At 48.3% G+C, this 13,810-nt stretch overlaps 3 protein-coding genes across 8 annotated transcripts in view; 1 reads left to right on the forward strand and 2 right to left on the reverse strand.

Moving 5' to 3' along the window:
• The first annotated feature begins 5 nt into the window (after nucleotides 1–5).
• LOC112118008 (magnesium transporter NIPA2-like) lies at nucleotides 6–6,187 on the forward strand. 6 transcript variants are annotated; one of them, XM_024216205.3, is made up of 6 exons: nucleotides 6–72; nucleotides 1,133–1,280; nucleotides 2,292–2,348; nucleotides 3,529–3,619; nucleotides 3,757–3,917; nucleotides 5,411–6,187. In XM_024216205.3, exons 2-6 carry the CDS (start codon nucleotides 1,142–1,144, stop codon nucleotides 6,037–6,039), a joined length of 1,077 nt encoding a protein of 358 aa, XP_024071973.1. In that variant the 5' UTR covers nucleotides 6–72; nucleotides 1,133–1,141; the 3' UTR covers nucleotides 6,040–6,187. The 6 variants fall into 6 exon arrangements, with proteins under 6 accessions (XP_024071973.1, XP_024071971.1, XP_024071972.1 ...); XM_024216203.3 differs by lacking the exon at nucleotides 6–72 and adding an exon at nucleotides 137–541; XM_024216204.3 differs by lacking the exon at nucleotides 6–72 and adding an exon at nucleotides 137–338.
• Nucleotides 6,188–8,805: 2,618 nt separating this feature from the next.
• Nucleotides 8,806–11,449, reverse strand: TIMM8A (translocase of inner mitochondrial membrane 8A). Its single transcript, XM_024216197.1, has 2 exons — nucleotides 11,234–11,449; nucleotides 8,806–9,287 (listed from the first exon to the last, which is right to left on the reverse strand). The coding sequence occupies exons 1-2, from the start codon at nucleotides 11,447–11,449 to the stop codon at nucleotides 9,126–9,128; spliced, it is 378 nt and encodes a 125-aa protein (XP_024071965.1). The 3' UTR covers nucleotides 8,806–9,125.
• A 2,010-nt stretch (nucleotides 11,450–13,459) lies between these two features.
• The window catches only part of BTK (Bruton tyrosine kinase), a 16,771-nt gene continuing 16,420 nt past the window's right edge, over nucleotides 13,460–13,810 (reverse strand). Inside the window, exon 18 of the mRNA XM_026652970.2 lies at nucleotides 13,460–13,631. Within this exon, the coding sequence (XP_026508755.1) occupies nucleotides 13,560–13,631 (72 nt within the window). The 3' untranslated portion in view covers nucleotides 13,460–13,559. The remainder of the gene's footprint in view (nucleotides 13,632–13,810) is intronic.

Genomic DNA, 13,810 nt, shown 5'->3' on the forward strand with positions numbered 1-13,810 from the left:
GAAGAGCGAGGTGCTGGTTCCGGAGGAAGGGTTTGGCTGACGCTGCGGAAGCGGTGTCGGGAGCTGCACTAGGTTCCGGCGGGGAAGGGGCAGGGCAGGGCAGGGCTCGGGCTCTGTGCTTGCTGTCCCGCGTCGCGGTACTGTGGGCAGGTGGTGCCTCCCTGCGCTGACAGGGCCCGGGGCGCACCGGGCACTCGGGCTCCTGGGTTCCCGCGGTGAGGGGCGAGGCCCGCTTGGCGGACGGGGCTGTCAGCAGCGTATGACACGCAGCGCTGCCTGCGCTCCCCTCGCCCCGGGGACAGTGCCCAGCACGCGGAGATTGGTGCTCGCCGGGCGGGGTACGGCACTCGCTCCGGAAACAGGAGCCTGGTTCCCAGCGAGGAGCGGAGAGCGGCACTTGGGGGTCGGTTGCAGTTGGGCTCTAAGGGTTTCAGCCCGCGAGTGGGACAAGCGGGAACTGCAGAATCCGCTCCAGGCACCTGTGCACCCTGAGGGGTCTTAGGTCGTGCCCAGGTTTATGATTATTACTGAGACACTGCAGGTACACTGTCTTCTCAGGAGCAAAGTCCCCCCCCCATGTAGATGTCCATTAGGATAGAGGTTCTCAAATTTCTTTTAAAAATATTTCAGACTGTGATGACACTTACACACACACACACACACCCCGCTACTGGACATAGCATTTGTGGCACCAGTTCACATGCCTACAGAGCTAAGTAACCATACCATGCCATCCTTACTTTTGCACTGCTGCTGGTGGCGGTGCTGCCTTCAGAGCTGGGCACCTGGCCAGCAGCCATCATTCTATGGCTGCCCAGCTCTGAAAGCAAGGAAAAAGATGATCTTGCAACCCCCCCTACAATAGCCTTGCCCTACCCCGTTTTGGGTTGGGACCCCCAGTTTGAGAAATGCTGCATTAGAAAATGGAAATGTCAATGGCCCTAGCACTTGAAGGTGTAGAGATCAGTAAGAGCTCCCCACAAGCTGCCTTACAAAGTGTTTATTTCATGTACAGCAATCTTTCATGTTCCAGGAGAACACCCTGCAACTAGGACTTTCCTTAGATTTGTGTGGTGGACATGTCCAACCCTCTTCTCTCTGTGAATCTCAGTGTTCTTCCTTCCTTATGCAGGGGGCTGTGATGGAGGGCGTGTCATGTCGCTACGACTTCTACATCGGACTAGGCCTGGCTCTATCCTCAAGTATTTTCATTGGAGGAAGTTTTATACTAAAGAAGAAAGGGCTTCTCAAGTTGGCCAGCAGGGGCTCCATTAGGGCAGGTACCTTCCATCTTTATTGCTGCAGTTGGTTGTACAGTTATGTTCCCACCACAGGCAATGTTCTTATTGTCCGAGTAGAACAATAAGAGAGTTTTCAGGGGCTCGCTACACATTTGGAAAGATTGAACTTCAAAAAGCTCTAATTGCTATTCAGCTAGATGATGTGAAAACATTTCTGGCTTTAATACAGCTCTTAGTCACTTTAAGATCAGCCAGAAGGGACACATTATTTTCTTGATCTTGGAGCTGTTAATACAGTCGAAATACCAGACTGCTGTAGTGTGTCTTGTAACCAGGTGCAGTCTAATATTGCACAGTATTGTGAGCAGAGAGCTGGAGAAGTGCAGCATTCAAAATCTGTAGAGGGCTGGGACAAATGACAAGAATTTAAATGAATAGGGAAAAGAAATAGAAATACCTAATCTGGACAGAGGAATGGGATGTGCCATGGGAATATTTCAGCTCCAAGTCTGGCCTAGATCAGTAATCCAAAAACATTACTATCTGACAACTGCTTAATGGTGTACTATATCATGTGAGTTTGGTCTCAGTCCAGTTCTTAGTAGGCAAGTATTTGCTTCATAAAAACACTTACTTCAGCTGCTACCCTTGATGGTATCTTCACCAGAGATGGAATAAAGACCAGACTATCTCCTTGTGTTGTAGATGTGATCCTGGCATGGTTGGGCACATAGCTGAGGCAGAGTGGAAGAAGCATGTGCTGCCACTGCCCATGCTGTACTTATTCTTGAGGATAAATTGGACTTCTGTCCCCAGGGATGGCTACCCAGCAGTCTTCACCAGCATCAAGCTTTTTTTTTTTTAAAGGTGCTAATATCATCTGGAAATTGGCTCATTTACAGAGGAGGAGGAGTTCTGGAGGATTAGCCCACCCCTCAGAGGAAAATTCATTCCTTTCTTTATAGGTAAAAGAGATCCTGAGTTATTTGTATAGCTTGTGCCATTGGAAACTCACCCTGGATTTGTTGTTGCTCTTGCTTTCTTTCTCAGGACAAGGAGGTCATGCATACCTGAGGGAGTGGCTTTGGTGGGCAGGACTACTGTCCAGTAAGTACTTGCTGTGAAACTGAAGTATGAGCAAGAGATGTTAGTTGTCAAGGTTTTTGATTGTTCACATTTATCTTTGTCTTGTTCTCTTATTTCCTTTGTCATAATCGAGGCTCAGCTGCCTTGTTTTATCATTGAGCAGTTTGAAAGTGGTGTTACCTGTCTAAACAAACCATGTTGTATACTCTCATCTTACATATTTCTAAATTTCTCACTTAAGAGTTGAGTACTGAGTTAATCAGGTGATTGGGCCATTTTGGAAGTTCTGTCACCATGCAAAGCATTCTAGGGCATTATGCAGATTGCCATATGTGCTGCATAGTTGGCTCCTTAGCTTCTGGTGTTGCTGGGTAGTCAATAGAGCTTCATGGCAATTCACAGACGTGATTCATAGATTCTAGGACTGGAAGGGACCTCGAGAGGTCATCGAGTCCAGTCCCCTGCCCTCATGGCAGGACCAAATACTGTCTAGACCATCCCTGATAGACATTTATCTAACCTACTCTTAAATATCTCCAGAGATGGAGATTCCACAACCTCCTTAGGCAATTTATTCCAGTGTTTAACCACCCTGACAGTTAGGAACTTTTTCCTAATGTCCAACCTAAACCTCCCTTGCTGCAGTTCAAGCCCATTGCTTCTTGTTCTATCCTTAGAGACTAAGGTGAACATGTTTTCTCCTTCCTCCTTATGACACCCTTTTAGATACCTGAAAACTGCTATCATGTCCCCTCTCAGTCTTCTCTTTTCCAAAGTAAACAAACCCAATTCTTTCAGCCTTCCTTCATAGGTCATGCTAAGTAAAGACTGGAATATATCACAATGGACACCATTACAGGAAGGCAAAATTATACAAATATATGTTGAACTGTAAGGATGTTAGTATTTCTTTTCTCCACTGATGCTGGTTAGCAGTATATCCATATGTAAATAAGCTTTCTCCTTCACCATCCACCTCTTTGTCTTACTCAGTTCTTGTCTACACTGTCCATACAGTGCTCAAGCAGATGGACTGTGCTATTGCAGATAACAAATTATGGCATCGTGATGGAATCAGCAAGTGGTGATGGTGCCTCTGTACAGTGACTAACTGCACAGTGATTATGAGCTGACATGAATTGTGCTGCGTTGGCTCCAAAGTTATGCTGCTCTCCTGTGACTGACTGGGTCTCTCTTGCAGTGGGAGTTGGAGAAGCAGCAAATTTTGCTGCATATGCCTTTGCCCCAGCAACACTAGTAACTCCATTGGGTGCACTAAGTGTTCTAGTCAGGTAAGCAACACAAGAACAAACGGTACTTGTCCCTTTGCTCTTTACCACTGGAAGTAGCTGTCTACCCTCACCCTATCTTTTCCCTCAAACACTGCACCCCCTTGGTGTTTGTTTATTCTTTGCTTTCAATCCTACAGTGCAGTTTTGTCGTCCTACTTTCTGAATGAGCACCTGAATGTCCATGGAAAGATTGGCTGCATCTTGAGTGTTCTGGGCTCCACAGTGATGGTAATCCATGCTCCACAGGGGGAGGAGGTATCCAGCCTGGAGTCAATGGCAGAGAAGCTTAAAGATCCAGGTACCCAAACAAAGTGGGCTGTGTTAATTGCCCCCCACCCCCCACCTCGCATAAATGGCAGTGGAAGGTAGAATAACTTGTCTAGCCTGAGAAGAATTGAGTAAATAATCCTTCCATTTTACCCTGCACTGAAGTGATAGAAACGTGCCCATTGATCCATGATAGCTTATTAGTCTCCTTCTCTGTGATGGAAAAGATTAGATTGCTCATGTTTTTGGAGACTAAGAGTGAAAACCTGTGCTACTGAGATGGATAAAGGCTAGTTATTGTCAAATCTGACACAAGAAGTATGATGCAAGTGTTTGCTATATTTGCATTTTATTTTAATAAAAAAGAAATGGCACTTCTCATCTTCAGGATGTTTTGTAAGACAGAGGTTAACTGACTTTCCCAAGGCCACAGGAGTCTATGTCAAAGCGGGGATTAGAACTCCAGTACTTTTGGGTCCTAGGCCTGTGCTTAGACCACTATCCATGACCCTTGTGGTTATAATACAGCCCTTTTAATACCAAAGTGCTAAGCAAGCATTACAAAGGAAGAATAACCACAAAACTAGTAGCAAAATCAACAGCAATAACAATTAACCCTAATATAATGCTGGTTTAGAAAAGAGGATTGTCAATACATGAGAGGTAGCATTAGTGGGAGGAGGAGAAGAAAGGCCAGAGAAGAAACTTAAGGTGAAAATAAACAATAGAAGCAAAGAAGGAAACAGAGAGTTGCAGGGAGGTGGAGCTCAGAGGAAAAAATACCTCACAATATGAGAAAGGAAGTTGGTATCAAGGGAGGGATTTGGGCAATAGCATGATAGGAAAGAATGAGTGACAGTACAGAGAGGAAGCCTGCAGTGAGAAGGGAAGGGAGCAAAGCATGTCAATCCCTCCCCCCAAAACCCACAGGCTCATGCTGCAGTTCATCATAAACACACTGTGCTGATGCCCCAGAACGCCTGACCTGCAGCGCCCCTTCCTATCCCAGGAGAGTCCTAATCCCTGAACAGCTCTGCAAGTACCACTCTGGCCTGATTTGCAGCATTTTGATGTTCCAGTCCTGGGCTCCATGTAGCTCTGCCAATACTTTACTATCCCAATTTATAGCACCCCCTACTATATCAGTGGTGTATTATTCCCTACCCCCAGCCAATTCTGCATCTCTACCTCCATCCTGAGCTGTAGCTTCCCTATTCCAGGCTTTTGTATTTCCATAACAGAATCTGTTAATCATGCCAACTTGTGTGGTAATCTTATGCCTTGGACCATAATGCACTAATGAATAGAGAGAGCCCTAAAATCTCTCTGACATGTAACCACTTCTTGTTTTGAACCCCAGTCACTAAGGTGAAAGGTGAGTATACTGACCCATGGGGGCACATGCCACCCTATCTTGCATCTCCACTCACTGTCCTGTTATACACATAAGTATATGTAACATAAATGTACAATAGTGTTACCCACTCTAATGCAAATCCTAATGATTATTCCTTCTTATCTAAGGGTTTATAGCCTTTGCGGTGTGTGTGCTGGTGAGCTCCATTCTCCTTATCTTCGTGGCTGGGCCCCGTTATGGGCGGAGCAACGTTTTGGTGTATGTTTTGGTCTGCTCTGCCATTGGCTCGCTCTCAGTGTCCTGTGTCAAGGGCTTGGGCATCACACTGAAGGAGCTGTTTGCTGGGAAGCAGGTCCTGAAAGAACCGCTGGGCTGGATACTCCTGATTTGCCTGGTGATCTGCATCAGTGTCCAGATTAACTACCTGAACAAGGCCTTGGACATCTTCAATACATCTGTGGTCACACCTATCTACTATGTCCTGTTTACCACAGCTGTCATGACTTGTTCCGCCATCCTCTTCAAGGAGTGGCAACACATGGTCCTACACAACATAATTGGCACTATAAGTGGCTTTCTAACCATAGTCTCTGGCATTTTCCTTTTGCATGCATTCAGAGACATCCCCTTCACCCCAGACCTGCTGCCCCTCTTTCTGAAGCAAGGAAGGGCAGACCTGCATACTTTTTGGAGGGGAGCAGAAAAACACCAGTCATGTCTACATCAGCCTCTTCTGGGCCCAGAGGACATCTACAAGGGTTCTCAGAGTGTGGAGGAGGAAGGTGAAAGTGTATAATGACTCATGAACCTGTTGCCTGGGAAAGCCTTGGAACTTCTACCCGAGCTTTCTAGTCTCACTACTGAGCTCCCCTTGGTGAGTTTGCTAGATCAGACTCCACCAGCTACAGCTGTGTTATTGGGAATAAGTAAACATTTACTGTCTATTCTGTGAGAGTGTTCTCTGCTTCCACTGCTGGGGACCTGAAAGGCAACTGAAGAGACCTGATTGCAATTTCCAGCTGTTAAGAACAAAACCTGGAAAAGATCCCTACCAACACTGTAACTTGAGTTTCCTTTGTAACATGCTGCAGCTGCTATCAGGCCACAGACTTATGTGGGAAGAGACCCGGCAGTAACACCACACTAATCCTTACTGAATGGAAGGACCACTCAGTTTAGGTGGCCTTAAAACAAAGCTTTTTTAAAATATTTTTTAATATTTAAAGATTGTTTACAAAACATTCTAGCCATGTGCTGAGATCCTTGTATGTTGTCACTGCCCCTACAGCAACAAGGGGTAATGTGTTTTAAGATGACGTGCATAGCATGTTATTTCATAACCTCATCTGAACTTTGCTCTCTGTCAGGTGCCAGCTCTGCTCACTGAGGTTACTGACCCAAAGCTAAAAGCAGAACTAGATTTCCAAAACTGATGACTCTTTAATGTTGTTGATGCCACTAAATGATGTGGTTTTTTGGATCAGATTTTATTGTGGAGAGTGATTCCTTCACCCCGGCACTTACCTTGTTGGGTGGGAGGGACTATAAACCTGTTTTTGGTAATCACCTAAAACCCATTTCTTCAGTTACCAAGAGTGCCCCATAAAGCATTACGGCTGATTGCCACGGAAGCATTGTAGTGCACAAAATGAGTACTGTTTGTGAGAGACTAACAATAGGGACAGGTATGAAAGCCTGAAACTGTAACTGGAAGGAGAGTTCAAGAGTTTCTCATAGATTGCTTATTGCAAGGATGGTTGTGACTTAGCTACTGGTTTTAATGCCTGAAAGATGAGTATATTCTGTTCTCTCATCTTTGCATTTGCTCTCAGAAAAGTCCCACTGTTATTCTAAGGGTATGTCTACCCTGCACAGTATATACTCCTGCTTGTGCTGGAGCAGGGGCTCTGAAATCTGGCAGGAGTCAGGGAGTCTTGGAGCCCAGCTGGGAATTTCCATAATGCTATTTTTAGCCCTGGAGCTTGAGTCAGTTGACCCAGGCTCTGAGACTCAGTGCCTTGGGTTTTTCTTTGCAGTGTAGACATAGTCTGTGGTGTGAATTTACATACAAGAATCAGAAAGCTGTTATTTAGATGTTAGCCCTGCCCTAGGATTGGTTAGATGGATTAAGAGTTGACTTGTCTCATTGGTCCAGTCAGTCACTTGTTCTCTGGAAGATACCTGTTGTGGGAGACTGCAGTGGAAACTAGCCTATGAACCAGCCCATATATCCAAGCAATGGCTCAGAAAAATAATCACTGTAGACAACTGCTACAAAAGGTGAAGGCCAGCTATGGCACTTCTCCCCTGGGAAGGTAATACACAGACAACTTACATCGGTAAGCACTGTCACCTGATGAGGCATATTAAAAGTACTGCTTCATTAGCTTCCACTGTAGAACTCAGAAGTAGCAGTCACAACCATGCTCAGGAAACAGGCAGGAACATGATTCCAATAATTTATTTGGGGTTTCTAGGGAAGAGTAATAGCACCATTAAGCTTTTCAGTTGCTGATTTTTCAGCAACCTGTGTAAGAGGAGATGGAAGGTCTATTTCCTGTGGGAAAAGATGTTTGGTTCAGAAAACCCAACTAGAATCACTCCTCTTGTTGGGTGAGTGTCTACAAAGGCACAGAGGATCAAATGGTCATGAGAACAAATTACCTTCTTATGAGAGGTAGTCTGGTTAGATAAGTTTTTGCCTAAGGAAATCTGCACCATTTTATCTGCTTTGTGGATGAAGTGGACTTAATCCCTTTTCACAAACAGATGATTTACTAAGTGGCTGATCCAGTCACGGAGGCTATGAAATAGACTCCTGTGAACAGGAAATCAGAGTTCACAATATGATATACAGGCTTTCTAGTCAGAACAGATCCATTGTGTTTAACTGTAAGAACTAGCCTGCATATTCTCTCCCTGCCCAAAAATTATTTTATGGTGAACAAAATGGAGGCGACAAGGAATGTGCAGAGAGGCTGCACCCCATGGCAGAGGTGAAAGGTAGGTCTGACATCCCCACCAGCCCTCCTTCCTAAACACAACAAGCTAGTTTTAAAAATTGATCCAATTAATATTTATTCCAATGATCAGGAGAAAGCAGTTTATGGAACAAATCAATTTTTAACAATGTTGCACTTCTAGTTGAAACAACTGTTACTTGGCCACATGACTGACTTTATATCTTAAGTGAGGCTTAAAATCTCTTCCCGTAGCTACATCCTTGGGCAAGTTCTTCTCTCAAAGGACAGTAAGCTAGACTGGTGCAGTCCTGCAACCCAAGCTGGTGGCACGTGGAAGGCACAGATCAACTCAGCTGCAGTCTGGTTCTAAGACCAAGATTCACTAGTCTTTCTCTTAGGGGAGGGTTAATCATAAAAACTGATTCTGAATACAAGACCGTTTAAGGTAGTGGTCCCCTTCCTAAGCTTCACTTAGTGTTTCATTCCCTACTGTCTCCAGTACTTGAATTAGATAAGATCCTAGATATCTTGGTGTGCTCCCCCAGTTAAACATTTTGGAGTTAGTGCGCTTGACATAAGAAGTTCTGTCCACACAATCCCAGAGTGAAGCCAGTATATGAAAGGTAGTCAGTGGGAATGAGAACAGTACACCGCCAAGTAGAGTAGTAAACGTGCATCTGTTACAGGCTCTCTTGTCTAGCTGTAATTTTCACAAAATTGGCATTTTAAAGGACAAAACAAAAAGCTGATCTCAGCTCATTCAGATGACAGGACACTCTAGAATCTGACAGAGGAAGGAGCCAACTTCCCCACAGCTTGTCTTCTATAGCTGTCCCATCAGCCGCTCTCCTTTTCCTCTCTCTCTCCCATTTGTTGTGCAGTTCTCTTTATTAAGGGAACAGAGAAGTCCATGCCCTGCTCAGTCAGACAGGCTCTCTGAGAAGGCTGACTTGGATTTCTGTGTCTGCTCCAACCGGTTCAGAATAAACTGACTGGTATCTATGAAGCGCTCAACACAGTTCACAAAACAGGTCTCTGCCCGACTGTCCAGCTTGGGCCCAGGCTTGTCCATGCATTTCTCCTGCTCAAGACATGAAAAGAACCAGTCAGAAGAGGAGTCAAGAAAGGGTCACCACCTCAGAGGCGTAGTGAGCGCCTTCTGACCGGAGGGGGCCCCGCAAGGAAGGGGGCCCCTAAAAGTGGCAAAATAAATACCGCATTCCAGTTTCTGCATTGTAAGGGGCCCCACCCAGACATATGTTTGGGGGGGGGCCACCGTTCAGAGGGGGCCACGTTCTTTGTTGCTACGGCCCTGCACCACCTACTAAGTTAACACTTCACAAACAAAAGGTTTGTTATTTGGAACAGCAGATCCATCATAGGCAGTAGCTTTGGCAAAGGGGAGGGTCCTGGCTCTCTCCCACCCAGTGCACACCTAGCATGTTTTGCCATAATGCTTATTGGCCCACTTTACAGTCAAACCTAAATAAGCTGACACCTACAAGCCTGAGAACTAAGTGGGTGAAAAGTACTCGTGTTAAGTTTCTCTACACTCAACACTTAGGCTTGGTCTACACAATAGAGTTAGGTCAATGTAAGGCAGCTTACATCAACCTAACTCTAAGAGTCTATACTAAAATGTAGCTCCCGCCACTGTACCTTGCTCACTCCATCAACTTAATAACTTCACCTCCGCAAGAGGCGTGGCACTTAAATCGACGTAGTTAGGTCAATGCAGTGTCAGTGCAGACACTGGGTTGCTTACGTGGACTGTTACTGCCTTTCAAAAACCCTGAAATTCCGCACACTGTCAGTTAAATTGGTGCAAGCGCTCCTGGTGAGGACACGCACTTCTGACACAAGGAGCATAGGGTGGATGTGTAAATTCAATTACTGAGGTGATTGTGCATCCACGTAACTTAGGTTGACTTAATTCTGTAGGCAAGACTTGCCCTGAGTGTACACAGACACACCTGCCCCCTCTTCTCAGCTTGCTCCTGCTGCTGCCTTGTCCATCGAGGTTTCCAGCTCCTCCTGTACACCTCCCTTCACAGAAAGCTGCACCTCTGCTCTCCCTGCATTTTCTACAAAGAGTGGCAACTCCAGCCCTTTTGTCCCTGGCTTCCCCCACTCCTTGGCAAGGGTCAGCAGTTACAGAAACACTATTAATTTGTCCAGAATTTCTGCCTACCCATGGCAAATAGCCCAGACTCTACTAGTTTGACACATTACACCAAGTTTGCTCTTATCCTCATGTTCAGCACAAATATGTTCCATTTACAAGTCAAGATGATTTCCCTAACAGCCCAAGAATACCGATCCCAATGCTGCTGCTCTGTCTCATTACCAGGACTAAAGATGCTGCAATCTCTAGCGGAAAGTTGTTTCTGGGGCTAGAGTCTAAGGGTGGCTCCCTGGCTCTATCCCAGGGGATAATTACAGTTATATATCCGGGCTCCCTCCTAGCCACTGGTCTCAATGACTCTCCGGGTCCACTACCCTAAAACTCTCAGGGTTATGGGCCCCCATCCCTGGGTTCACACCTGCAGTCTCCTTGTGATGTGATGGACATTTGGATACACGCTGAAATTCTGTCTTGCGTTTCCCTCTCCATCGCCACCCACCAGCGCTGGGGAGACAGGTTACCGGGACTGGACGTGCCTGCGTGTTCTCCAGCAACCCCCGCCCCCCCCCCAATATACACACGTGTACTGGGGGTTCCTACCCCTCGCACACAGCGAGCCTCGTGTTGGTGCCTAGACCCCTCTGCTCTCCCGGACACTCTGTCAGCTCAGCACAGCCCCAGATGGAAGAAGGGGGTGGGGGCATGTCGGCAAAGGCCGCACCTGCGAGGTGCGCGCAGCTAGCTGCGGATGGGGAAGGGGGGCGGGGACCCCGATCACCCTCGAGCGAGTGGGAGGAGTGATGTGCCCCCATTCCCCGGAGACGGCGGGGAGCATCTGGGGCTGCCTCCCGCTCCCTCCCCGCCGGAGAGAGCTGCCCAGCCCGCCCGGAGCCGGCCCCTACCCAGCACAGCTCGGTCATCTGATGCACCAGCTGCTGGAAGCGCTGCTTCTGGGTCTCCACCTCGATGAAATGCTGCAGCTGCGGGTCGGTGGCGCCCAGGCCCGCGGGGGACGAGGCCTCCATGCCGGGCTCCGGGCACACAGCTCGCCGCCGGGAGCGACCTTCACGTGTCTGCCTGCAGCTTGCTCGGAGGGGGGTTATCGCCCCACCACGCATGCTCAAGAGGGAAATTATCCGCACTGCGCATGCTCGGAGCGTCCCGCAATCTTCGGCAATGCGCATCCTCAACATTGCCCCTGGGCTTCCAGGCCTCGCTCTCGTGACGAACCAGTCCCCGCGCGGCGGATGACCCAAGGCGCGCGCATTCATTCACTAAGGGTGGGGGCTGGTGTCCAGAGCGAGTCTGAAGGGCGGGCTCAGCCCGGGGGTCGCATCAAAGCGCCTCTCTTCAGGTTGGGGGAGGGGAAGCTGCTGCGCCCTCTGCGGGCCGGGCGGGGCAGGACAGGGCAGGTCTCCGCGGGCAGCAGCATCGGCCCAGCCTCAGGTGCGGGCAGGCGCCCCCCAGCCAGCTCGTGGGGCCGGGCTCTGGCCAGGCAGGCCCAGGGGTAGAGTGACTTGATGTCCCAATATTTGTGGCTTTGTCTTATATAGGCGTTAGAGTTGCCAACCCTCCAGGATTGTCCTGGAGTTTCCCAGAATTGGCATCGCTCTCCCAGGGACTATTGACAGCTATCCGGGAGATTTTAATAGGATATTTTAAGAAAATGACATCATGTCAGGTTGGGGGGAAAAATCTCCTGGAATAGTTTTAGTTAGAGTGGGCAACCCTAATAGGGGTCTATTATCCCCTGCCTCCTGATTTTTCACACATGCTGTCTGGTCACCCTACCCAGGGGAAACGCCCCAGCCAGCCTGTGCCTGTGTGGCTGGGGGCCTGGGTGCAGGGCCGCCCAGAGGATGCAGGGGGCCTGGGGCAAAGCGGGGGAGCTTGTACTCACCGGAGCTTGTACACGCTCCATGTCTGCGGCAGCGGCATTTCGGCGGCGGGGGGCCCTTCAGTCGCTCCGCGTCTTCGGCAGCACTGAAGGACCCGCCGCCGAAATGCTGCCGAAGACCCGGACCGCCGCAGGGTGAGGAAAGGGATTCTCAGCCAGGGCTCGCGGGGCCCAGGGTCTGGGGCAAATTGCCCCACTTGCCCCCCCCTCTGGGCGGCCCTGCCTGGGTGGTGGGCCCCAGGGAGACGTGCCTCAGCCAGCCCATGCCTGTGTGGCTGGGGATGAGGAGGGCTGGGCTCAGCTCCTGGGGAGATGTGTCCCAGCCAGTCCACATCTGCAGGGTTGGGGGCTGGCCGGGCAGGTGCTGGGCTGCAAGGAGACACCTGTGTCATCCTGCCAGGCAGGTCACTCAGACCAAATTGCACCGCACAGCAGGTTGGCATAAGTCGCCTCGTCTCAGCCTCCGTGTGCACGTGTCCATGCTCCGATTTGTCTTTGGCCAACACACACACCCCCTTATGGCAATGCAGCAAAACCACCTCCCTGACTGACAGGGAGCCATGTGGTCCTACTGGGGATGATGCTGTGAAAGTGCAGCTACTGTGCAACCTCTGTCAATCCTACCAGTCCTCCAACAGCTGTCCCATAATGCCTTATTGCCTGCGACAGGGACCACTTTGGTCACAATTGTGACCACCACTGACGGACCATGGAGATTGGAAGCCATCCCAGTATTTTGGAAATGCCTTTTCTTGGTTGTCCAGTGTAGCAAGCACACCTAGTAGCACTCTCTTGTTGTGGGCCACTGCCTAGCCAACCATACCAGAGCTGCACACTAGACAGGCTCTTGCCTGGAGTAGACAGGAGCTATTGGATCTCAGTGACCCAATTCCTCTCAATTTGTACTGTTTTATTTTACAAAAATCCCTAGTTTCTATGTCTCTTTGATCAATCTCTGCTCATAGTTCCTGCACGGGCCATTAGTACCTGGCCATTTATAATCCCTTCAGTCTCTGGGCTGTAGCAAGAGCCCAGTACAGCAGTGAAGTGCTACTTTCAAGGATCCTTTCTCCAGGGAGGTTCCTGATCTGTAACTATAGCAAGTAGGTTGCTATTCTCTTTAGTACCAGGAGGGCTCCAACACAAGTGAGTTGTTGGATTGTGGGAGAAGCTAGAGTCCGATGCTGTTTGGTGAATATCTTCTGCCTTTCTGGGTATGGCAGGCTCTTTTAGGACTCTTCCAGTGCCTGTTAGGGCAGGTTTGTTAGTCACAAAAAAGATTAAATGGCAAAAATAAACAGTAATAAATGACAGCTTGGTTAAGTAGCAGTTCAGGGTTCATCATCTGTTATCTCGAGGATATTTCCCAAAAGGACTCTGAAGGTCGGTCGCTCATCTGCTTTCTGAAACAAACAAAAAAATGCATAGAGGAAAATACCAGTGAAGTAGAAACCCATGATTAAATAAATACTGGAGCCTTGTCTATGCTAGGAAAGTTTTGCTGATGTAAATATACCAGTAATAACTGCATCTATACCGAGAAGTCTGAAGGAATGCCTAACATAGTGAATGCTAATGGGAA

Source organism: Terrapene carolina, unplaced genomic scaffold (assembly GCF_002925995.2).
Source record: "Terrapene carolina triunguis isolate 2854851 unplaced genomic scaffold, T_m_triunguis-2.0 Scaffold131, whole genome shotgun sequence".
NCBI classification, from domain to species: Eukaryota; Metazoa; Chordata; order Testudines; family Emydidae; genus Terrapene; species Terrapene triunguis.